We start from the raw sequence: 24,260 nt of genomic DNA on the forward strand, positions 1-24,260 counted from the left end.
TGATAAGTACAATAAATAAATAGGGGCAGAAACCATAACCGCCAATCAAGACTCAGAACATACTGTAGGACTGAGGCACAACGCAGACGTAATGTAATGTACATGTATTTGACTATAACACGGTGGAAGTGACGACTTCCGTGTTAGTGTTATTCAGACAGACCGTCACTGATGTGTTATTGACAACCATTAAGATGGAGTGTGGCATGTTTAGGCCTGACAGACATTTTCCTGGGAACTGGCATTTATGTTAATTTTAGAGGACTGAAACAGGTTTTGCTTGAAAGGGTTGTTTTCCGCGCGCTTCACGTGTCCTTAAAACCAGGGAAGGGTGAACATGCGCTTGCGTAAGACATTTTTTTTTTTAAGCGGAAACGATAGCCTCCTTTACCGAAAATAACTTCGCTATGTGCCTCACGTCGCATTTCAGAGATGCTCGGGCACAATCGATCGCCCCGGAGGCGAACACGTGACCAACCGAAGCGCGTCCCGCGGAGGTATTCTGGGGGTCTTTCCAAAGCCAAAAGGCGCACGACTGCACGCTCCAGGCCAACTCGCGGCGCATTGCTTGGCCAGCTGCTGTAGAAATATATTGAGGAAAAAAAACAACCCCGGGCCGGTGGCGTGTCCGTGCAGCCGCCACCGATGATGTAAAGAGTGGGAATATGACACGGGCCTACCTTGTGACGCTCATGAAGAGGATCTAGCGCCGAGCTCTCTCAACTGCTTATGATGTCCAGGCTCGTTCGCGAAGCCGCGTACGTTGAGTCGAAGCCACAGCCATGTCGAGCCATTTTTGTTTTTGTTTTTTTTAGGTGATAAACAACACGAGCCCGCCTCCCGCTCCGCGCGCACGCTAACAGCTCGTGGGGTGCGCGCCTGGGATGGAGCTCCGTGAGTGTGACAGCTCTGCGTTGTTTACCGAGAATCCCATCCGACGCGAAACGTGCATGCTTGTAGTGGTTGCAGGATCGTGCAGCTCGACGCTCGATTGTAGTGCAGGATGGAGGGTGTTGCTCTCCCTCCTATAGGGCTCGAGTTACAGCCGAATTCTTAAAGACACACTCCCATGCTCTCTACCACAGTGGTCTGCCCAAGAACACTCGCTGTGTCTATTTATAGCCCGGGCTTGTTGAACTGATCCGGGGTAAATCAAACAAGACAAGGCAGTATACATACAAGGAACTGCAGCCATGGGCACCAACCGGTCTTTTAGACTCATGTCTGAATGCTGCTAGTACTTTCTATCTTCTGTATGTTTGCACAAATGGAAATTGATATTTTGAAGCTGACTTTGACTTTGACTTTGAATGATTCCTCCAGTGAAGGCCCCTCAAATCCCGGGCACCTCCTCTGACCCCCACTCAATATTTGACAGTCATCTTTTATTTTGTCATAAACGTGTCACAAACACTCCTGCAGTAAGTGGCGGTCCACGTGTGAGAGAGAACTGGTGAGACCGAATCAAGAGTTTCAACGCCCAGCGTGTCGTGAAGCCCCTGGTGTTGTGGTCCCTTCTCAGGTGTCAGCCACAGTCCACCCGCACACATTGCCAGAGGGCAGGCGACAGATTGAATGACCGACGGCAGCAGTTTCAAAAGATATCTCCTCTAGATCGAATGAGCTAAGCCAGTGTATTTACAGCATGGAGGTACGCCTCAGTCACAATCAACAGAGCCAGGAAAAACAGGCCATGTGAAGGTTGCGATTAATAGGAATTCACTATTCACAGGTTTTGCTGTTAAAGAAGTGCCAGCCATTACGCTCATATCCTTGTCCTTTCTGCTGCTGGAAAACATGAACTCTTGCATCCAAGCAAACGTGAGGTTAGATTAAACAGTGAGCAGAATAAGACGGCTCTCACAGTGTTGGTGGTTTAAAACAGGCAGTTTTTTCAGGTGCGATGAGCACACTTCAGGGCCAAATACAGACTTGATATCAATCGTGCGTCTTTGCTCAGGACTCCAGGACGATGTCACTTCCTGACAGTTCCTCTATATGCAACAACTCAAATGGACGAACCAATCGCAGTCAAGGCCGACATCCTGGCCTTGGGAGAAATCACAGGCTACAGTTCCGTATGGCAAAGACCGCTGGCTTGGTGTGGGCCGTCTTTTGATCTGAAGCAGCGTCTTAAGAGACTTTCCCACACCCTTTACTTTCCCAGGACATCCTGATCAACTCGGCGGTGGATGTGAACAATGTGCTGAGCTTCCTCTCGGCTTTACTTGGCCAAATGTTTCCAATCTGAAACTACAGGGCAGTATTGTATTGTGGATGCTAGGATAATGGGATATACCAGCCAGAATATGAGTCCGCCCAATCCACGGAGGATTAATACTTATTTGAATAGAGTGCCTTTTTCATTCTCTTCATGGGGACGTGCCACAGTATCCCTGCATTGCACTGAAGCAATGTAGGCTACAGTATGTTATAACATAGACAGTTATAACATACTCTGTTTACTGTAACTGAGCCGACTCTCTGACAGAACACACTTTGGCCACATAGAGAGGCTCCATCACCATGTTGCCTTTTCAATTGTTTTCCATGTTATTGTTGTTTGACACACTGGTTATGGTTGCTTTTTTCTTCCAGAACATTTTAGTAATTTATTTGAAGTTACAGTTGTAAAGTTGTAGCTACCCAAGAGTTGGCAGACTGGTTCTGGTGTTGAAGAGATGTTGCACATTTAAAGGACCCTAAAAATCAAATGGCGCCAGGAAAACACATTTTCCTGGCGCCATTTGTGACGTCTGCCTTCTCTCCAATACAATGAAACTAGACGGCACTCGGCTTGAGAAAACGCGAAGGTTAACATAGAGGAGTGCACATTTAAACAGAAATATTATGGATTCATAAGATGGCACATAACGATACATTCAATCAGAGGAAAGCAAGCAGAGGATATATTACACAGCTGATTTATTCATCAACCATTTCTTTGAATTATGTCATTCCATAATTACCAAGTACTATGTGGCTGCTGTTGGCAACCTGATGTTGGCAAAGCCATACTTTCATCCCTGCAAAAAGTGGCAGTGTAGTTTATTTTGGGGGACAATGTGTGCTCTCAGAAAGTAACTTCTTAAAAATCATAAAAAAGGTAAAATATATCATTTTTATTATTCATATGGAAATAAAAAATTAAGAAACATGCATTGGTAATAGTATAAATACAGTAGGATCAATGTAACAATTAGTTATAAAAAATAAGAAAACAGCTCATGGAAGCTTCCACTGTAACAGTTCCTTTAGTTGGTGGAAAACAACCACGTGCTCGTCATGGAACAAACATTTATCCTTTTGATCTTATTGTACTGAACAAAGAGAAGTCAAAGCAGAGTAACCACATATACATTATACCACATAAACGAGTACTTTGGTCAATTAAACAAAAAGCTATGCCAAGAGGCCGGACGATACATGCATCCATCAGTAGACTGAATCATTCAGACGTATATGGAGTATACTGTGAAATGTAAAAGCAGCTTTGGTGATCAATGTGGAATAGTCAGTTTCACGAAAACATTGAATTAGTGGTAATAAGAGCAATGCGATGAAAGCTAGTGGAGCAAAGCAGCGTGATAATCCCTCCGTTTGGATGACTAAGCACCTCTTAGGTGTGTGTACCGTGGATTCTTTCTGCCCGACACCTACAGGGGCTCCTAACTCACAAAACCACTGAGGGCCACTTCCACACTGGTGTAGATTCCTCACCAGAGACAGTTCGGCATTGTGCATAGATACAGGCAGCTCATAAAAATATAGATAATATTGCATGTCAAAATACTGTCACACAAAATATGATTTTTTTTAAGTTCTGAGTTAACAGATCGTGTCCTTATTATTGTCAACCAACTACAACTTAGAAACCAAATGTACAAATATCACAATTCTTCATGCTTATTAACCAAGTCCTTACATTAGAAAATAACAAGACTGACCATTTCAATAGAGCTTCACTTCTGAGCCTGTGGTGACACTATTGTAAACTTGGTCACAGCAATCCATATAAAAAATAAAAAACAACAATCACCACGTTGAGTGTATAATTACACTCCAATTGAAATATTGTATGTCATGGTGTGGATTATATGTGTGATACACATGTAAGAATAGCACCTTGGAGCTGCATTAGATGCTCGCAGTAAATAGAAGTGTATGGAGAGTATGCACGCAAAACAACAACAGGCACTTCTAAGCACGCGTGTGTATAAACTCACACGTTATCATGTGATGCATGCATGCACATCCATGCACACGGTTAAGACCTGAGAATGCCACAGTAATGATACATGAAATCAGATGCAGAAAAAAAGCAAAAAATGTAAATACATTTCCTCATCTACATTTACTAAATGAATATGTGATATTTATTTTGTACACAGGAAATGGTCTAAAATGATTAAAACACAATTGAAACAGTTTAAAATCGATCAAACCCATTCTCACAATAGACCACACGTTATTTCATGACATGTTCAACTTGTTTAGGCTTTGTAAGGCACAAACACAATACTGTTGTGTATTGATGTCAACGATGACATGGTGATAATACACTATAGAGTTCAAACTGGCTGACTCAGCATCACGGTTTACAATAGTATCTCCTCATTAAAAAGCTTTTGTAAAAAGCTTCATATAGCTAAAAAATAAGCCTCTGAGGCCAATGAGGCGGATAAAAACCCAGCAAACAGATCTTGAGTAACTCAGGCCGGCCGTCTCTACACAACAGAAACCGTGTTCATTCTCCAACAAAAGAGGAGAATAAGGTGAAAAGTCCAAGGGGAAAAAATAATTGAAAACGTAGTCTTAAAAAGCCCATTGGCACATCCTGCTCCTTCACTACACCATGAACTGGGTGTAACCCTCAGCGCCCGTGACAATCACGTCCATCCAGATCCTCATGGCCTCAGGAGAGGGAGCGACCATGTAGTAGACTCTGTCATGAGTCTTCACGCTGAAGGTCAGGGAAGGATTTGGGCTCTGAGGGAGAGGATGAAACGAGAACAGTGGGAGGAAAAGTGAGGGAGCGAGATGGGAGATGAGGAATGACGACGGGTGAGATGGAGGGAGACGGAGACACAATACGTTTTACAAATAAATGAGAAGATACTAAAATCATACTTTTCAGGACAGAAGTAAATTGCATTCATTGCTTTTGCAGCTAAACATACACACATACCTTATGTGCATTCTTCAAGTGATCGTAATACACTTCTTCAATAGCTTGGAAGTAGATGACTCCTTTCAGCTTGGCTTCATGCTTGTCTGCAGAAGACAAAATGTGTGTAAATGTATTGTAACGTGTCCGCTTCTATTCATTCAGTATTGGTCTATTTTTCTATTTTCTCAGTACCTGAGTAGTAGGTGAGCGTACGTCGGTTGCGGTCAAAGACGAACCAGCGCTTCTTCCAGGTTTTGATTTTGCCTCCCATTTTGATCAAGTAGCCCCGGCACGTCTTTTCAGAGATGGATAAGTGGAAGCATGTGTCTGGGCTGTGGCCCGCCGACTCAATGTGAGCTCGCAAGTCAAAATCGTCCTTTCTCACCGGCAGGTACCGCGTCAGCGGGCGGGACTGGAGAGAAAAGAGTGAACCGGTTCATTGAAAAGGCGCGGGAACCGGTTAAACTGTATTTATAACTTCCTATGTGTTTGGGTAATTCATGCAAGTCATGCAGATGTATATCATATGTGAGGTAGATTAAAGTACAAGATTCTTAAAACTGCTGCCAACAGTTGATGGTCCATGCAAAAGAAAAAAAGATGATGAATGGAGCTCGTGCTAAGAACTGTCAGAAAGTTCAAAAGGATCGTTTGTGTATAATTACAGCATGACAAATATGTGTTTACTGTTGGGAGGAGCTCTACTTGCTTCACTGGTTGCAATACGGGTCATACAGTTTGAGATGCGGGCCTACAGGTGATTAAACGACATGCCGTACCAAAGAACAATCGCATATTGAGAAACCTTTTCCAATGACAAATGAACACACATCTGTTGTGTAGTTTCTCCTTCCTACCTGTGCCCTCTGCTTTTCTCTCAGCTTCACCTCCCGGTCGATGAGTTTCTGCCGTCTGCTGGTCTCGTCCTGGAGCCTTTTCTCCAGGTCCTCCCTCCTTTTCCTCTCCTCATCCAGAGCCTGCTTGCGCACCTCCATCTCTTGCTCCTGAGGAATAATGGAAATTGTGCTGATAAATAAAAGGGACAACATGTATGTTTATATACACATGGCTTGTCTCTACCAATAATAAAGTGTAAAACAGTGAAAACAAAAGGAGTATTGTATCTCGTAGTAACCTTGTATTCGAGTAGGCGGCTCTTCTCCTGCTGGGCTTCTCTCAGCAGACGCTCCATCTCCTCTAGCTTGGCCATATTTGAAGTACTGGCACTGCAGCAAACAAGCACATACAATACACATCAATTTTCTTCACTAACAGTCATGGGAAAACAAACACCAAATCAAAGCAAAAGACACAAAGTAATGAAACTGAGCAGCTTCCAAGATAATGAAATAAACCTGGCAGCTCAGGCTGTGTTCTTTCCCCTCTGCTATTCTCACACCTAACCAATCTAAAATGTTTCTCATTGATCATAACTTGTCACATTAGCTAGCTAGAAATCAATGGGCAGTATCCTGTATCTGCACAAGATCTGAAAACAGGAAATGTAGATGCCTTGGTGTTAATCTCTAGATTTTAGAACTATTGTACAAAACTATTGTTGAGTCTTTTAACCTGTTTCCTTCCTGCTTGGTAAGACATATAAACTGTAGATCAAAGGATAAACTCCCCAGGAGTGTCAGCGGCATGACAAATTGTTGGCAAACAATAACCCTGTTATGTTTGGTGAGCCAAAGAGAAATTTCCACCCAGATGTATTTCAATTTTAATTAGTCTTGTGAGCGGCTCATTGCATGACTATAATACGGTGTCAAAAAAGTATAAAATGCAAATCCCATTAAAGAAATAGTCCAAGGCACAGTATAGAGTTTGTGCCTTTATTCTACATGGCAAAACATACTTCGAACCTGTTGGTCACTTTAAATACTTGTAATTATTAATGATTACATTATAATAATAAAAAACCTACACTGCAAGAGACTTGCATTTTATATTCCACCCATGCAATGAGCTGTTCACAAGATTAACTAAGATCAGAACAACTGCAGTATCCAAAGAGCACCTGCATGTGATTACCACAAAGACCCAGCAGCAATTTATTCTGTATTTTCTTCACATATTTTCTATTCTATTCTGACCCCCATTCAGACTTTTCCATCCTTTTCATTTCAGGGGTTAGATTTACTGAGAGTTTTTCTGAGAGAAAAAAAGGCTACACTCTCTTGAGAATACTGTTTAATTCAGCACACGGCTGATGTCAAGTCAATCTGAGGATCAGACCATCTCTTTTTTCCCTCTCTGTGTCTTTCGAAGACTTTCTGACTCTCTGCTGTGTCGCTGTCTTCCGTTTAGAGCAGCAGGCCGAGTCTATAGCTTTCAGGTCTCCCAGACTGCACATGGTCTACACATGACATGCATTCTTGACTGACATCAGGAAGGGATTTGTGTCTATGTTTGTCATGTTAAACCATATTTTTCCATTTCTCCATTGATGCAAACACACTTCCTCTCTTATCAGGAGCCAGAATGAAAATGGATACCCAGTGTTGATCTGTGATGATGTCACAACATCGTTAAGACGAATGGTACACATTAGACTCAGTCTAAACAAATCAGGATGGAAGGGAGGGTTTTAGAGAGAGAGAGAGAGAGAGAGAGAGAGAGAGAGAGAGAGAGAGAGAGAGAGAGAGAGAACGAGAGGTTACCCTTTTGGGTAAAAGGGGAAGAAAGGATTTGGAGGGAGGGTATGAAAAAATGAAGAAACAATAAGAGACAGCGGGGAAAAGAAAATGCTTTCCCGCTCTCATGTATGTCTTTCATAATCAGCTGCCAGTTTCATATAAAATCATCACAGCTTTATTTTTAGCCATAATTTTAACTGAATACAACCAATTTACAAGCTATTGAATTTTGGATGTGAATACAAAAACTACTTATGCAGAGATAGGAAATGAAAATGCCATCCCAACTTATGAAGTCTGCCCATCATAAAAATATGATGGGCAGATGGGCAGATCAGTATCTGTGATTGCATTTTGTGCCATACTTTAGTTTCCTACATGCATTTAGACTCAAAATAATCTCCCAGCACTCATCTCGTTAATCCAACCTCACTGTAACATCCACCCTCTCCTCTCTTCCTCCCATCCCCTTGGACATTTGCTTACCTCAATCGACGAGAGGTGATCACACTCATAGTCATTGTAGGCCAGCCCAGTTCTATCTATTCAAGTATTGGACTACTTGAGAAGAACGTTATTTATCTTGCTCCAACAGTTGTATCTCCAAAAAACAGAACACATCGCTGACAGAAATTCCAGTCTCATAAAACAAAATTTTTTTTCTCCAGCACCGATCCAGGTTTCAACACAAGCGTCTTCTAATCCAAAATAATCCAGTACTACACAATCCAACTGGAACCATCCCGAGGATCACAGAGGCAGCCTGTTCCAGGGAAACTTGCAGAGAGGTCGATCTGCAAATGGTTTGGGGCTGTGCACATTCTATCTACAGAAACAAGGCCATACCATTCAGAGCAACAAGAGGAGGGGAGACAAAAGACGGATGTAACCACTGTAAAGCGGCGAGAAGCAAAGCAAGCACACATGGGTTTAGTCTGGATGGGGGTGGACCCCTAAATATCCACCTCCACACTCATACTGGTTTGTTCAGTTCATCTGAACCAGGGGGGGTGGTTGACACACACACATACTCACACACACACACACACACACACACACACACACACACACACACACCTTCATGTTTTCTCCGTCTTCCGTAACCTGACCCATAGAGCACTAATCAAGAGTCCCCCTTAACTCACAGAACACGCTCAGTTCTACACATCTTATTCTCCAAGGAGGGACCATGAAAGGCAGGAAACCTTTTGCACTGCAGCTCCACACACTTTTTACATTAACTCATTTTCTGCTCTCTTTGTTGCCCCCCCCCCCACACACACATTTCTACAGTCAATGTTCCATATTATAAACACAAAAGGAACATTGTTGCGTTGTCCAGTTTGCAATTTTCAAGGCAGTTGTCATATTTCAACTTTTCTCTAACTAACTTCTGCCAGATTTTTCAAATCATTCTCAGAGAGAGAAGAAAGTAGCAGTGAGTAATATTTATCGGCACATACTTCTCATAGAAATATTCCAGCCAAACACTGTTTTGTTTCCGTTCCTTCTACTGATAGTTACAGACATACAAACACGTGTGTACACACACACACAGACACACACACACACACACAATCTGGAGTCACGTACCTGGAGACATTATCCGGTGAACAAGCAGAGATGCTGGTTTCAATGGAGTCCGTGCTATCCACACTCATTGTGTCAAAGGCCTGGTTGTCGCGGTACCCAAAGGCATCGAGGTAGACGTTGTTCTGGGAAGCTGCTCGCGAGCCGGGCTGACCTGGAGACACACACACACACAGAACGAGAAAAATAAACAACGACATTAGCAGTGACTGACTTTAGTTACTCTCCCCATGCATGTGTGCACTCTGGTGTTGTACCCGTCTCTGTCACTTCATCTGGGACCACCGTTTGCCCAGGCGGCTTCAATTTTGGATCACACTGCCCCGCCACTGTGAGACGCTCTTGTACGCTCAGTGAAAAATAAATTCACACGCTATTGGAGGAACTAATCCTGATCAAATGTGTCCAAATAGTAAGACTTCCGAACAAACAAACGGCCTGCAAAGTGACCACAGTGCAGCAGAGTCCAAAAAGTAGTTTCAGCAGTCCAAAGATGTCTGGAAAGAAATGAGATGTCCTCAGAAGTAGAAGGAGGAATGATGGCGATAATTGTGGTGCAGATACTTTAAAGATAGGCTAACTCTGCCTCTGGGTACAGGAAGAAACACAATACCATCCCTGATACCATCTGCCCCATGCAGCAGACACACCCATCTGATGAGCCGGATCAAGGGACCAAAGGGGCCGAGGGGCCAGATACACACGTAGCAGTGGCCGGGAAAAAAACTTTCTAATGAAAGGTTAGTTTGCACTTGAGTAATTACTTTTTCATTCAAAATAGTAAGACTACATATACACATCAAACTTGACATGAGGGGGAGCACAGGGTCCTCGAGGAAACAGACCATCCTTCATCTTTCAACAGTTAAATCTGCATTTAAAACTACATTGTCAGCATACATCCAAACAGAGAGCAAAGGGACTATACTTTGTGCTGAATGAAAGGCACATTTTCTTAATGATGGGAAATGGCTGACTGACGTTTATGGCAGGTAATTGACTGAGAAAAAATCTACATCTAAGCAGCTTGTTTTGTAACAACCCTTTTACTAACTAACATAATAACTATCAGTGTTTACTCAAACCGGTAACCTCTTTTGTACTCTCACACACACACTCACACACACACACACACACACACCACTTGATGGAGCAGCCTTCCTCTACTTACATTCCTGCACTATCTCCTTTGACACATAAACAAATGAGAAACTTTGTGATCCAACTCAACACAATGACGCGCACGCACACAAACAAAACCCACAACAAGTCTGTCAGTGAAGTTACATGTATTCCCATGTACAAGTAGTCTCTTTATCCGTTTTTATAGTTTCTAAGTAAGTGTGTAAGCATATGTTTGTGTACCTTTATGCAGACGACGAGATTCAGTTTCCTTGTTGGTTAAGGAGAAAATTCTTGGGAGAATGCTGCCGCAACTTGTGCTCTGCACCAGGGGATGATGGGACTAAAAAAAAAAACAAGAAGAGACCAAATCTGTTTTTACTTTAATGTTTTAGTCATTAAAAAACAATCTTGTTTACATCTTTAATGTGTGAAACTAAGCCACAGATAGACCAAGCAAGAGCATGACATCGAATCATTTGTATTAATTTGTGTCATTTGTGCGTACATGAACATCTATGTGTATGTGTACCTTGGTTGGGTAGCTGCGTCCCAGTGTAGCACACATGAACTGGGGGCTCATGGTGGGTGTGGTTCTCTTCCTGGGTAACGTGTCACTTAGATGGGAACCCCCTTCTCTGTCTGACCTCTTCTTCTCTTCCAGCATACGGAAATGCTGATAACACATAAGAGGAGGGGAGACAAAAGACGGATGTAACCACTGTAAAGCGGCGAGAAGCAAAGCAAGCACACATGGGTTTAGTCTGAATCCACCTCCACACTCATACTGGTTTGCTCAGTTCATCTGAACCAGGGGGCGGGGGTTGACTGTGAACACACACACACACACACACACACACACACACACACACACACACAAAAACACATCACAACAGAAGGGAAGGGATGTACACAGTTAATTGACTATCGATTATTTGTCATTGTCATTCAAATCAATTTAATGAATAAGCAAAATGATCCAATTTAATTTTAGGCCATATAATCCCACTGTGGAAAACAACAATGCATACTCCAATTCTTTAATCCATATTTATTCATTTCAGCTATATAAATAAATTTGAATTTATTCATATGAGTATGAGATGGGATAGGAGGGAGGATCAACTTTATTAATTGTGCACTATAACCAAATTTACCTGAACAATAATCAATTATTTATTTATAACACATTGTGTTTGTCACGTAAAAACAGACAAACAAAAAGTTGCTAACACACACACACACACACACACACACGCGCGCATTACCTGCCTGTGTCGGTGGTGGTGTTTTTTGAGAGGGAGGGGAGGTGGGGGAGAGTCGGGGAGGGGAGAGGGGTCTCTATATGACACCATATTCTCTGGCCAATGCACAGAGGGCGTTTTGGGGAGGGGACGGGGATAAAGATGGGAAGAGGAAGAAGAGGAGGAAGAGGAGTGACAGTCGGCAGTTGAGGATGATTGGCAGAGCTTTGAAGAGAAGAAAGCAATATTGTAAGAAAAACGGAAATGGAGCAAAAGGAGGAAGGGAATTGGGGAAACCACTTTCACTCACTCACCCACACACTTTGCATAATCTACATCTGTTTATAACTACATACGGGAGCCCTTAACACCACTACACACACCTCATCCTCCGGTGGTTTAGGGGTGTCGTCGTCAGGGGAGGAGTTTCCCTCGGACTCAGGAGAAGCATTGGCCAGAGTGGGGGCAAGGGCGGGTTTAAGCTCCGCCCCAAGCTGTGAGTAAAGCTCATTGATTTCACTGACTGTGACATAGCCCTGGAAAGTGTCATGTGGAGAAAGGGGGGAGAAAGAAGGGGTGAGGCAGAGCATGATGTGAGTCAGCCATATTAATGACAAACTTGTATTAGTTAATTAGTTTTTAGAATGATGCAGAATTTGGTGGCAATTTTAGCAATTTCAAAGCAAAAATGGAACAACACGTCTTGTCACTTGGAAGTAAGTTCAAGACACTGTACGGGCAACATTCATTCAGTGGTTTACACAAGGCAACAGGCATTATAACAAGGTCACCTTGGTATTACTACATGCGAGTATAAGCTGTGCATAGAATTAATGAAAGAAGTCTCACTTTCCCCTTCCTTAGTTGCAGGGACTTGCAGAGAAACCGTAAGGAGACAAACAGAATAAAGGAACAAAGGAAGGATGAAAAGAATTAAAACAGACTGATCTGGATAGAGAAGAAAAGAGAAAGAATATATTAGTGAAATAATCCAAAAGTACCTCCACATTCTTGAGAGAAATAGAGGAGAGGAGCGATGCGAGGGCGCACAAGTTGACTGGAAGAGGGGAAATTGCGGCAGAGGTGGTGTCACAGCAGCGATTACTAAAAGACTGACACACGTCAGCCAGAGAGGCTGAACCCTAGCAGAGAAGGAAACCCCAACGATTAAAAATGAAGGAAGTCCTGCCCTCTTAAATAGCCTTAAGGAGTTCGAAGAGGACAATCTTCATTTTTCTTGTCTCACCGCTGCCTCTCAAACCTACCTCCCTCAGCGTGAAACCTCGGCCACCAGTGAGGTCAGCATATTTTCTTTCCAGGATGGAGAGGTTTTCTTTCTCCTAATAGATGGAACAAGGAAACAAAATGAACCTCTTCTTGATTGCTTCTGCTTTTCATTCACACAGAGGCAAGAATGGCCACATGCATCCAGATGCATACACATGCAAACATTGGATATCTTCGTACCCTTTGCAGCATTGCTTCGAGGGTGCTCCTCTCCTTCAAGAAGCTCTCCTTCTCTCGCTGAGCCTGCTGGGTAATCTGTGTTGCCTGCTTCTTCAGAGTTAACAGTCGTTCCTGACAGAAAAACAAAACCAGCTTGTTACAAGTTTCTAGCTCACTTACAAAGCATTTCACTAACACTAGAGCCAAAGCTACTAAACAAAATAAGTTGACATGCTTTTTCAAAAAGTTTTAAACAGAGATTTAACTTGGGCAGGAGATCAAATCTTAGATATCTTCCACAGGACTAATTCAAAACACACAAACAGCTGTTACCTTGCGAGTGACAGTGATCCGCTGGTAGTCTGCGATCTCCCGGAGAAGCTGTTGAGTGTGAGTCTCCTTCTCCTCGTCCTGCCTGCTCTCGCTCTCCAGTTGCTGAAACTCCAGGTCCTCAAAACGCTTTGATTCTGCATCGAGCACCTCACAGTCCTGACACACACACACACACACACACACACACACACACAAGAAATACCGCACAGGTAAACAGGCGAGACGGAGGAAAAACACGTGCAAAGGACAGACTAAACGATACATACTGTTAAAGCACATACACTTGATAAAACATGCAAGACGAAGTTACCACCAACGAGACCAAATGACTTGTATTCGCACGCGAGTGGCGACTCTAAGCTGCCCGTCGGTGTGAACGTGAGCGTGAATGCTTGTCCTTCTCTGTGTGTCAGCCTGTGATTGACTGGCAGCCTGTGAAGGGCGCACCCTGCCTCTCACTCAGTGTCAGCTGGGTTGGATGAATGATGGATGAATGGATGTCGGGCTGCACGATTATGGCCAAAGTAATCACAATGTTTCTGGGACGAAATATTTATATTGCTCATTCACACTTCAATAAACAGAGCACTGCTTTCAATAAATGTGTTGTGTTACATTGCCGCTAATTGATAAATCTTTGCATTAAAAAACAAATTAAAATAAGCTATGTCTTTGCCTGAATTCAGTGCATTTCATTTTGCTCATCAGCCCTCTGAATATACAGTGTGTCGCTCTTGCTGCATCAGTAGGGACACAGTGTCATGACAGCTCCCTAATAAGTGAAGCTATATATAAAAACACTGCATTGCCCCCTGGTGGATGGCTGTCTAGGAAGCACTTGACTTGATATGAGTTTATAGCACATTTAAAAAAACATCAATACTGCAGTCGATCATGTTCATTTAATTGTGGGAAGCCAAATTTGGATCTCCATTAATACTCAATTAATTGTGCAGCCGTGGATGGTTGGATATTGGTAATGCGTCAAACAAAAAAAGTGAAGCCGTAGAACGCATCCCCAAATGTCAGTGTATTTCTGCAATAGTGTAAACATAGAAACCTAAAGAGTTAGTGAGTGAGAAGAGAACGAGAACAAGAACGTGACTCAGATCAAAGGAGGCCGTGGGGTGGAGGGTAAGTTGGGTCAGGAAAGAAAACGTGTCATATTCACATGCAAGGTCAAGTGTCTCTGTCTGGAATATGTTCGTGTGAACACCGCTCTACACATTCTGCATGTTTTGAGTGTTAATATGCATATGTGTACATCCATTTGTTTTGTTCTGTTTCAGCCTATCGGTGTATGCATGCACAGCTGTTGCACTTCCCACTATTATGGAGTCTGTGTGGTGGATCTCCATCGGTTTACACACTTTAGTCCTTATCTTCCTGTCTGTGTGTGTGTGTGTGTGTGTGTGTGTGTGTGTGTGTGTGTGTGTGTGTGTGTGTGTGTGTGTGTGTGTGTGTGTGTGTTCGTACTGACCCTGGCCAGCTGCTCCTGCAGGGGCTCCTTGGTGGCCTCAGGGCAGCTGTCCAGCTGGGAGCGCTGCTCACACACAATCTGAGCCAACCTCTCTACTCTGCCCCTCTCTACCTGTAGCAACTCGCACGCCTGGCATACACACATGTACAGACGCACAGACATGCCCGCACAAACGTACACACACGTTTATGTGCACAACAAGCACACACGCACACACACACACAGGACAGAGAGAGGATGACAGCGTTAGTGGGACTGGGGAGCCACAGTTAGTCACTACGGCGACCAGGTCAGCAAGATTCGCCTAGAGGGAGGGGAGGGGCCGGGAAGCTGGAGGAAACAAACATCTACCAAAGAGATGGAGAACTGGGAGGTATTGCGTAGAAATGAAGGTAGTATGAATAGCGCCATGAGCTCTGTCTCTTGCCATTTTTCTGAATGTTTGTCTGAATGGAAAGGACTGATGGAATGAATGAGAAGGAACGGCTCAGTAGATTAACAATCCTCTCTATAAATAACACCTACATATACACACGGACATCTGTATGAGCTTCACCAGCTCGTCAACACTTCTCTATCCAATCGTCCTGTCTCGCTTTCCCTCCGTCTCACGCGTATCATGACGAGCTTTTGAACATATACAGTATCTACCAGCTGTGTGGTCCGAGGAAATATGCCGAACAGGCGAGGATTCAATCCGACAGAGGAGAACGTCCAAACGCTAAACCAAGGCCTGTACTCGCAGACCCACACACACCGACAACAAATTCAATTCGTATATGCACTTACACTCCCCACTCTGTCAATGTTACCATATACTGGTAGAAGTAGACTCACACACACACCCATGGGCGTCCCGCAGGAATGTGTGTAAGACAGGATCATTTGGTGTACGCTATACCCTGGGCAGTATTAGCAGATATATATTTGGACCGGAGACAGCATGAGAGGGATTAACGCCTACCAGTTCGTCACATGACCCCTAAATGTATGAGAGTCTCAGAGTAGTGTGTGTATTTTCATAACCAAACATCATAGGGAGGGAAATGTTGCTTGTTACGAACCATGTTTGGAGTGAACGCTCGTGTTTCTCTCCTGAAAATCACTTTCCAGCCCTTCAGCAAAGAAATACAATCGATTTGCAGATGATGCATCATCAAACGTCGAGTCTGCTGATGAATGCTCTCTGCTCCTGGTCTCTGTGTGAATTGTGAATCTTTGTTTGGTCTCTCATTGTTTTACAATAAAGCATAGCCTGTCACATACCTTTTCTTTGTCCTGTTGTGACTTGGTCTCCAGGTCGGCCATCTTGGTGTGAAGTGCTTCCAGAGCATATTTCTCCTGCTGGAAAGCAGCTACCTCCGACTCCTGCTCAGCCTCCACCAGAGCTCGCTCCAGCTCCACCTTGGATCAATACACACCAGTAAGTAGCCATTTATAGTGATATTGGGTTCATCCTTACTGTTATTTAAACCTGTATGTAACACTACCTCATATTGTGTGAACGTGTTACTGATGTAAAGAAGTAGAATCCCTAATTTCTCTTTAAAAATAGGACTTCTAGACTTATTATTAAACCATGATTTGTTGAGATGGTCATTTTTCTCTTTACCTCTTGGGCAGATTCATCTATTTGGTTGTCCAGCTCTTTGATCTTTTGCTCCAGCTCCTCCATGTTGTTCAGCACCTGGATCCTCTCCTCTTCCACACGCCTCACATCCTCCTCTGAAGGCCTAATTTCCTGTCCGCGGCGACGAGCTGCATCCTCTAGAGCCTGGTATGAAACATCAATACCAGATGTAACCATTTTTAGGAAGTAGTTCAAACTTATTAACAATATTGGGGTTTCATTGTAATGTGTTGTAATAAGGATCGCTGACACCACAAATTAAATAATGTGGTGACAAAAGTGGAAATAGGGGAACAAACAGTATTAGTAACTACAGGACAAAATAATCTATAACTTATATTATGGCTCCATAATGTTTACATTCTGAGCACTGAACACTGGTTTGCTGTGGTGAAGCAGTACTTCCTTTGGGCACCAAAAATGTCAGTTCTTGTGAAGCATTAAAAAAAACGTGGGAAGTCACAATCACACATACAAACACCAGCTGTCCATTCTGCATTTTAACACTCAGCCTGCTCTCACCTAATACATGGTGTGTAAATATCTCCCATCTGTGTACGTGAAGGACGTGCATGTTGAGTCTGCGACTGTAAATCCATATGCTCTATGCTTAACCACAGAATAAATATATAGAAATCTCAGGTCTGTCTTGCTTCATGTCGCTCTTGCTTTTTTCAAATTATTTTACGCTATGTAGCATTTAGAGGGAGCTATGGGCATGAATGGAATATAATATAAAGATTTTTTTTTCCTTAGTACGTGCCATTTATATTTACATATGGAGCGGGACAAACCAAAAACACTGGCTCTAGATTGGGCAACCACATTTCTCGTACACACTTAGCATATAGTAGAAGTTTCAGTTGGTTGCTGTCTGCAACCTCACTGCTAGATGTCGCCAGATACTACACACTACTAGACCTTTTGATGGGTCAGGTGGTCTGTTGAAATTAATTAAAATCACCAATGACATGAAAACACAGTCCTAACCCTTTAAAAAAAAGGCCTGTTCGTCAGTGCTGTGCAGCCTACAACCCATGTTCAGCCCTGGACAAGAGGGTCATAAGGTCAGATGACCTCGTTTGAATGGCTCATTTTTGAAGGAAGGTGGTGAGTGCTCTGCTCTAGGCTTCACATTCTTATTAAAACCAAGAGGACACGGCATAAATGTATGTTTAAAACAGCTCTGTGCATGTTAAAGTGGTTCAGGGAGTTGAGCTACAGCTACAGATGTGATATTGTACGAGTGCATATGAATGTGCAGAAAATAAATCCCCAGTACCTCATTGGTCCTCTGTGCACGTGGAGAAGGTGAAGGGGCGAAGCTTCGCAGACTGACAGCGGGGGATTCTGCTCTGTTGTCTCGGTGGCCGCTGCTGCGCCTCCGTCGTACCTGCAGATCCTCATCATAGTAACCGTTCTCTGATCCAGGAGAGGCCATGTGTCCATTCCCCGTTGTTCCGTTAGTAGAGAAAGAGTCTGAGAAGACCGATGGTGTGTCGTCGTCATCGTCGTCGTCGTTCAGTTGAAGCTTCTCAAGCTCCTGGTTGATCTTCCGGAGATCCGCCACAGCTGAAGTGGGACTTGCAGCTGTGCCTCCTTCATCTTCATCTCCCGCAGACCGGCCCAGCTCCGAACACAGAGACAGGATGGTCTCCAGCCGCTGTCGCTCCTGGGATGAGCACACACACACACACACACACAGTGCATGAGTTACAGTAAATGTGCAAATATGGCGGTAAAAAATCATTACTTTTGTTCTTTATGATATTATTATTATGATTATTCAAAAAGGAGCTAAAAGTTAATAGGCCTGCATTCAAGTTTTGATCATTTTACTTAAAAAATGGCTAAATGGTAGCTACCTTGAGTAACAAACCCCAAAAGTCCCCAAATTTTTTATCTACGGCATCTTCCACACAGAGTTTTTGGGTGCTACACAATAACATATTTACACATTTTATATAGAGACCTATTGTGGTGCTGGTTTACAAGGTGAGATATATCAAACGAGGAAAAACGGAAATGTAACTTCAATTTCGGTATTATATGAAATAACATGCTCCATTAGTCAGATGTTAACTCAATACCAGTAAACAACACATTTTGTGATACTGATTCTGAAATTTTATCTCTTCAAATACATGCATGAGTGTTTTTAAATTGGTTAAAAGAAAAAGCACAAATTGAACGTTCAGGTACATTCAAAACTAGAAAGAAGTCACAACAGTTCAGCTGGTCTTTCCATCATAAAATCAAGTTTCCAATGCTAAGTTACCTGGGGAAGCATCTCAGAAGTGAAGCGCTGCAGTTAAAATGTCCTTGTTAAGTCCAAAATACACTCGGAACCATCCTCTTTTGTTTGTAACTTACATACTCTACTTTAGTATATCATTTGTACAGTCTAGAAAGAATATTTCCTCTCATTGGGAATCTCAGGAGCAGAAGTTTTCCACAGTTCTGTCTCCCCGAACACTGCTATATGGGGAGCTACAGAGGCTGCAGAGGGTCAAAATATAGCCTCATAGGTTCAGCAGTAGCTTCTCTGGAGAGAGAAATATAAACCCACACAGCAAGCCTGTGTCAGTAATATTAGAGGCGGAAAGAGGGAGGTTAGAAAAAAAGAATGTGAGCCAGAGGTGTGCGAATGTGTTTATGTGTGTGTGTGGGAGAGAGAGAGAGAGAGAGAGAGAGAGAGAGAGATAGAGAGAGAGAGAGAGAGAGAGAGAGCTAATGAGAAGGTGGACAGCTGTCAACTATGATCGGAAGTGTGCACGAGAATGGGCCATGACTTCAAATACAGGAATGTGTCTGTGTGTACTGCCCCGGAAGAAACGGGACACATTTCCAGGGAAATGTGCTCTAGGAAGGAATCTGAACCAGGTGAAGTTTGGACTCTCTCTCTCTCTGTCTTGATACAGTCGGTCTGATTAGAAGAGACATTCAGGAAAAACATATAGCGCTACACTTATGTTATATTGCGCTTCATTTATCCCATTATTTTAGAAAAGAAATATAAAAAGTAGTTTACTCTAATCAATAGAAGTATGAATAGTATGAATAAGTGATCACATTACAAATGGTTTACCAGTGGAATAATCGTTTGTATTTATGTGTGGGTGAGTGCATAGAAAAAAAACATACACACCTCATTTAAAGGAAATAAAAAGAGAGGAAAACGTGAGGAAATAAGCTGGAGCTTTGGCCCGACACATACTGGTCAAAAAGAGGAACGCTGGAATGTACGTATTTTGGCCTCTCTAACCTGCGGTGCTTTTTAGGTGAAATAAAGTATTTTGCAGTGGTAAGTTCTTGATCTCTCTCTCTTTCTCCTTTTCCTGTTTTTCACTTATTCCTCACGATCACCTTCCTCTACTCTCTTATTAGTAGCAACCCTTACTGTTCCGCACTTTTTTATTCTGTCAATTCTAAACTATTCACGCTGACAAAACAAGCCACTTGCTAAATGTATCCAAACCTCAACACATACATCTTAACCCTGTATCTTAACTGACATAATAGGCAATTATCTTAGCTTTTCAGCAAATATGTTTGCATTTCTCTTCTGTTTATTGCTGGCAAAATACAAATAATAGCCATTTATGTACACAGCCTAATAACATCTCAGTACGGCATGAATGCAGGTTTCCTGTACTACCACTAGAGGGCAGACACGATCAAGGCAACGCTTTCCTGAGCTCAGCCATGAACTGTCTTTCAATGCCTAGTAGCATAATCGATCAGAAATGCTATTCAGAGCTATAATCCCAAACATTTATTGAAGTTACGGTGATGAACCTTTCTGAAACAGTCTCAAATTATGCATTTATTACTATTTCTTAGTTTCTTAATACTCGTCATTGGTGCCACCGGTCGTATTCCACACGTTCAGATGAAATCATGCAAGTAAACCAGAAACTTGACTCCAGTGGGGCCTCCAGCAGCAACCAGCCCGACGCGGACAGACCCAGACCCAGACCCAGAACCAGAACCAGAACTAGACCCAGACCCAGACCCAGAACCAGACCAGGACCCAGACCCAGACCGGGTCTGCTGTAGCATGAGGAGCCAACACTGACACCTTGCTGCCGGAGACCCAGGCCGTATCGCTGGGCCCGCTTGAGAGAAGGGAGGCACTGGAGAACCAGGACCAGGACTGAGTGGAGCAGACTGTAAGAACCCTGCTGCGGTAAAATAAGGGGTTTTCTAAAGGGACTCTAGTGCTCGGAAACACTACCACTTTAGTCCACAGGGACCGCCAAAGTCAACACAAAATTAAAGTCCCTCGTGGTAGCCTAACTGCTATCTCATACACTGGGGCACAAACTAAAAACGAATGGTTTGAAATCGATGCACATCATATGAGGCGTGGCTGGGTTTAATGTTCTATCTGGCAAACCAGTGAGGTTAAAGCCACTGAGAAGCTTGTGAAACACAGTTGGGTTTGTACATCATCCAGAAAACCATTTCTCACAGTTTAAGAGACACCAGCTCACTTAGCAGAATATGTGGATGAGAAAGACATTTGAAGAGGGAATGGGAGAGGAATCATGAGTCCACTTGTCATTACATGTTGAGCATCTGTGTGTTTATCCACCTGCTACACTACAACTCCACTCTGTAATCTTCTTGGTTTCTCTAACCAACATCTAACTGATGTGTTCTGTGGCTCTTCAGTGGTCCGAACCACATGGGTGGACCTCCAGATGACTGACATAAACACGCACCGCACATACACAAACACACACGCACACACACACACACACACACACACACACACACACACACACACACACACACACACACACACACACACACACGACCCAAGCACGGGGTTAAGAATAGTCCTGTTAGTATGGGCTAACTGCTAGAGGCATCCGTCGAGTGGTGAACCTCACTCCGTGTGTGTGTGTGTGTGTGTGCATGTGTGTGTGTGTGTGTGTGTGTGTGTTAAGCTCCCTGGGAGAGTATGTTTGAGGGGACAAGGAGGAGTTTGGTGTGGAGGGATTCGTTCTCCTTTACTCATTCCATTTCTTGCGCACCTTTGTGTGATAGCATGTTGTTTGCAAAACAATTAGCAACCGTACACTGTAAATGTAAACCTGATATCCCCATCTTCTGTCAGTGTCCGCAACTGCAACACACTGTTCACCTGTCAAAGATCTGGAAGTCTGGAAGCTATTTTACACATTACACCACATATGGTATGTGTCACAGGTTATATCGACATATCTAGACAGTGGCATCTGATCTGAATGACAACATGAGAAAGCCACATGTGCAAACACACTCAAACTCACCAGTCGTTCCACCTCCTGCTCACGCAGTCTCTCCTCTTTTTGGTGCTGATGGTAGTCGGTCAGTTCCTCCTTCCCGCTCAGCGAGCTGATGCTCCCCCTTCTTTCCCTAAAACCTCCTGGTGGGGTCACTCCTGCCTTTCCAAACGACTGCCTCCTCTCGCCCAGCCCCATCCCATGTTCCAACCCTGCCTTCCCAAATGAAGACCTCCTCTCTCCAAGTCCAAGCCCGGGGGAACCAGCGAGCTCCAGGCCGACCCCTCGCCTCTCCCCCAAAGACAGACCCACTCCTGCGGACACTCCACGGCTGGCCAGCCGCTCCAGTTCTGTAGGGCTGGAACTCGTGGAGCCTATGGAGCCCACAGAGCTCGTGGAGGTCAGGCTAAGTTTTTTGGCCACACGTGGAGAAGTGGAGCCCCCTGTCCTGGATGGGATGGTCACATCAGGTGGGGTGGTTCTGGAAGAGATAGTGGCCGCAGTGGAGGGCAAGCTCTTCGGGGAGGAGAGGGAGATAGACACAACGCTTTCTCCCTGATTTTTGGTCTGAATGTGATTCCTGTTGGAGGAAAGCTGGCTGGAGTTGTGGTTAAGGTCAGGGCTGGCATTCTGACTGTAGTTGTAATAGTCTTTGCTCAGTTTGTAACCGCCAGCGCCATCGGATCGACGCGGCGGCAGCGTTGACAAGGTCAGGGCTCCGTTGTTGTTGTCTCGGGGAGATTGGGAGGGGCAGAGGCGTGGCATCGAGCGACTTTGCGCTCCTCCTGTCATCCCGTTCAGTGAGCCCGCTGAGTACTTCCTGGTTCTACTACTGGGCACTGGCTCCGGGTTGCCGTAGCTGCGGCGGCCGAGACGGGGGCTTGAGGGCATGCTGGCTGCTCCTCCTGTTGAGGGAGTGCGGGATGAGGAGGAGGAGGAGGGGGGAGGAAGAGAGAGGAGATAGCTATTGCTACCATCAACAGAGATGGAGGAGCCGCCACCATTCCATGTGGACAGTAAAGAAGGGGAGCCCAGGTTGTGCAGCCGCTGGCCATCGCTTGTGCCGAGGTTGTCCTGGTTGCGACTGGCTGAGGTGCGGGAGGCCAGAGAAGAAGGAGGGTCGGATCGCCGTCCCGGAGAAAGAGAGGGAGCAGATTTCAAAGACATGGGTGCACGATCCGAGCCATAGAACCGCTTGGCCTGGTCCTGATAGGCTGATGAGGATGTGGCAGGACTTGTGATAGGTGTGGTGGGGGGAGACTGAGAGATAGAATGAAAAATATATATATTATAACTGGAGAAAATGCTATCCCATCATAATATCTAATGCAGCCACTCTTCCTAAAGCTGTGACAGATGAACACATCTTAGTAGTATAGCCCAGGGTAATGTGTAATCCCTGGTTATCCATGTTTGGTCTTGTAGATAATGAGTAAAGCCCGGTTAGCTCCATTTAGCCCAAGACAAACACGCAGGCCAACCAAATAAACTCCACAAGCCCTGTTGGAGTATGACGTAGAAGGTGGAATAATAAATCCCGCAGTGCAGCTAAATGATGTCTGACCTGTGTCACGCTGAAGTAGGAGGGGTTTGCATTCCCGTTGGCTCTCAGGCTGTTCTCCAGGGCAATCTTCTTGCGCTGCAGGGTGTCCATCAAGTCCCGGAGCTCAGAGGCTGATCGCATGCCCCGAGCACTGTTGGTGCCGCCCACCACCGCATGGCTATAGTCACTGCTAAACTTCAAATAGTCTGCAGGTGGGAAAGAGACATAATGGTAAACTAATTAAATTAATAATATAGGGAATGCGTAGATACACAAATACAGGCGAACATTCAGGAGTATGAGAAACGATGAGTGAGTTAAATAAATATATAAATGGGGAAGCAGAGAGAAGCTGGAGGGAAATGGAGTGAAGAGGGAATGAAAAACAAAAAGGCAGATACAAAACAAGAGAAAAGGCGCTATGGAGTAACAAGAAAACAAGATGGGAGAAGAAAGAAGAGAGAGAGAGAGAGAGCGAGAGAGAGAGAGAGAGGCTGTGTATGTACCTGAAGCTGCAGCTATTCATAGAGGGGGGGCTGATGGAAGAACAAACCCAAACCAAACAATCTGTAATTGGCAGCAGATCACCCAGAGTAGGAGTTGACTCCCTCTCAAACACACACACACACACACACACACACACACACACACACACACACACACACACACACACACACACACACACACTTGCACTAAACCATCCATTAGATCCAAGACAAACATTTTAAATCTAACTCGACTTCTGTTCCTTAGAATAGGAAACGAAAAAAGAAACCACAAAATATTCTGG

General features: G+C 44.1%; 1 protein-coding gene across 1 annotated transcript in view; it reads right to left on the bottom strand.

Moving 5' to 3' along the window:
* Nucleotides 1-3,100: 3,100 nt before the first annotated feature.
* The window catches only part of phldb2b (pleckstrin homology-like domain, family B, member 2b), a gene marked incomplete at its 5' end in the record, with an annotated part of 40,246 nt that continues 19,086 nt past the window's right edge, over nucleotides 3,101-24,260 (bottom strand). Inside the window, 19 exons of the mRNA XM_079234549.1 lie at nucleotides 3,101-4,989; nucleotides 5,189-5,274; nucleotides 5,363-5,582; nucleotides 6,028-6,174; nucleotides 6,306-6,396; nucleotides 9,403-9,553; nucleotides 10,765-10,864; nucleotides 11,054-11,197; nucleotides 12,149-12,301; nucleotides 12,767-12,907; nucleotides 13,031-13,105; nucleotides 13,233-13,343; nucleotides 13,545-13,700; nucleotides 15,025-15,153; nucleotides 16,291-16,428; nucleotides 16,637-16,798; nucleotides 17,937-18,326; nucleotides 21,955-23,187; nucleotides 23,492-23,676. Coding sequence (XP_079090675.1) covers nucleotides 4,849-4,989; nucleotides 5,189-5,274; nucleotides 5,363-5,582; nucleotides 6,028-6,174; nucleotides 6,306-6,396; nucleotides 9,403-9,553; nucleotides 10,765-10,864; nucleotides 11,054-11,197; nucleotides 12,149-12,301; nucleotides 12,767-12,907; nucleotides 13,031-13,105; nucleotides 13,233-13,343; nucleotides 13,545-13,700; nucleotides 15,025-15,153; nucleotides 16,291-16,428; nucleotides 16,637-16,798; nucleotides 17,937-18,326; nucleotides 21,955-23,187; nucleotides 23,492-23,676 — 3,953 coding nt within the window. The 3' untranslated portion in view covers nucleotides 3,101-4,848. The remainder of the gene's footprint in view (nucleotides 4,990-5,188; nucleotides 5,275-5,362; nucleotides 5,583-6,027; nucleotides 6,175-6,305; nucleotides 6,397-9,402; nucleotides 9,554-10,764; nucleotides 10,865-11,053; nucleotides 11,198-12,148; nucleotides 12,302-12,766; nucleotides 12,908-13,030; nucleotides 13,106-13,232; nucleotides 13,344-13,544; nucleotides 13,701-15,024; nucleotides 15,154-16,290; nucleotides 16,429-16,636; nucleotides 16,799-17,936; nucleotides 18,327-21,954; nucleotides 23,188-23,491; nucleotides 23,677-24,260) is intronic.

Source organism: Taurulus bubalis (assembly GCF_910589615.1).
Source record: "Taurulus bubalis genome assembly, chromosome: 18".
NCBI classification, from domain to species: Eukaryota; Metazoa; Chordata; class Actinopteri; order Perciformes; family Cottidae; genus Taurulus; species Taurulus bubalis.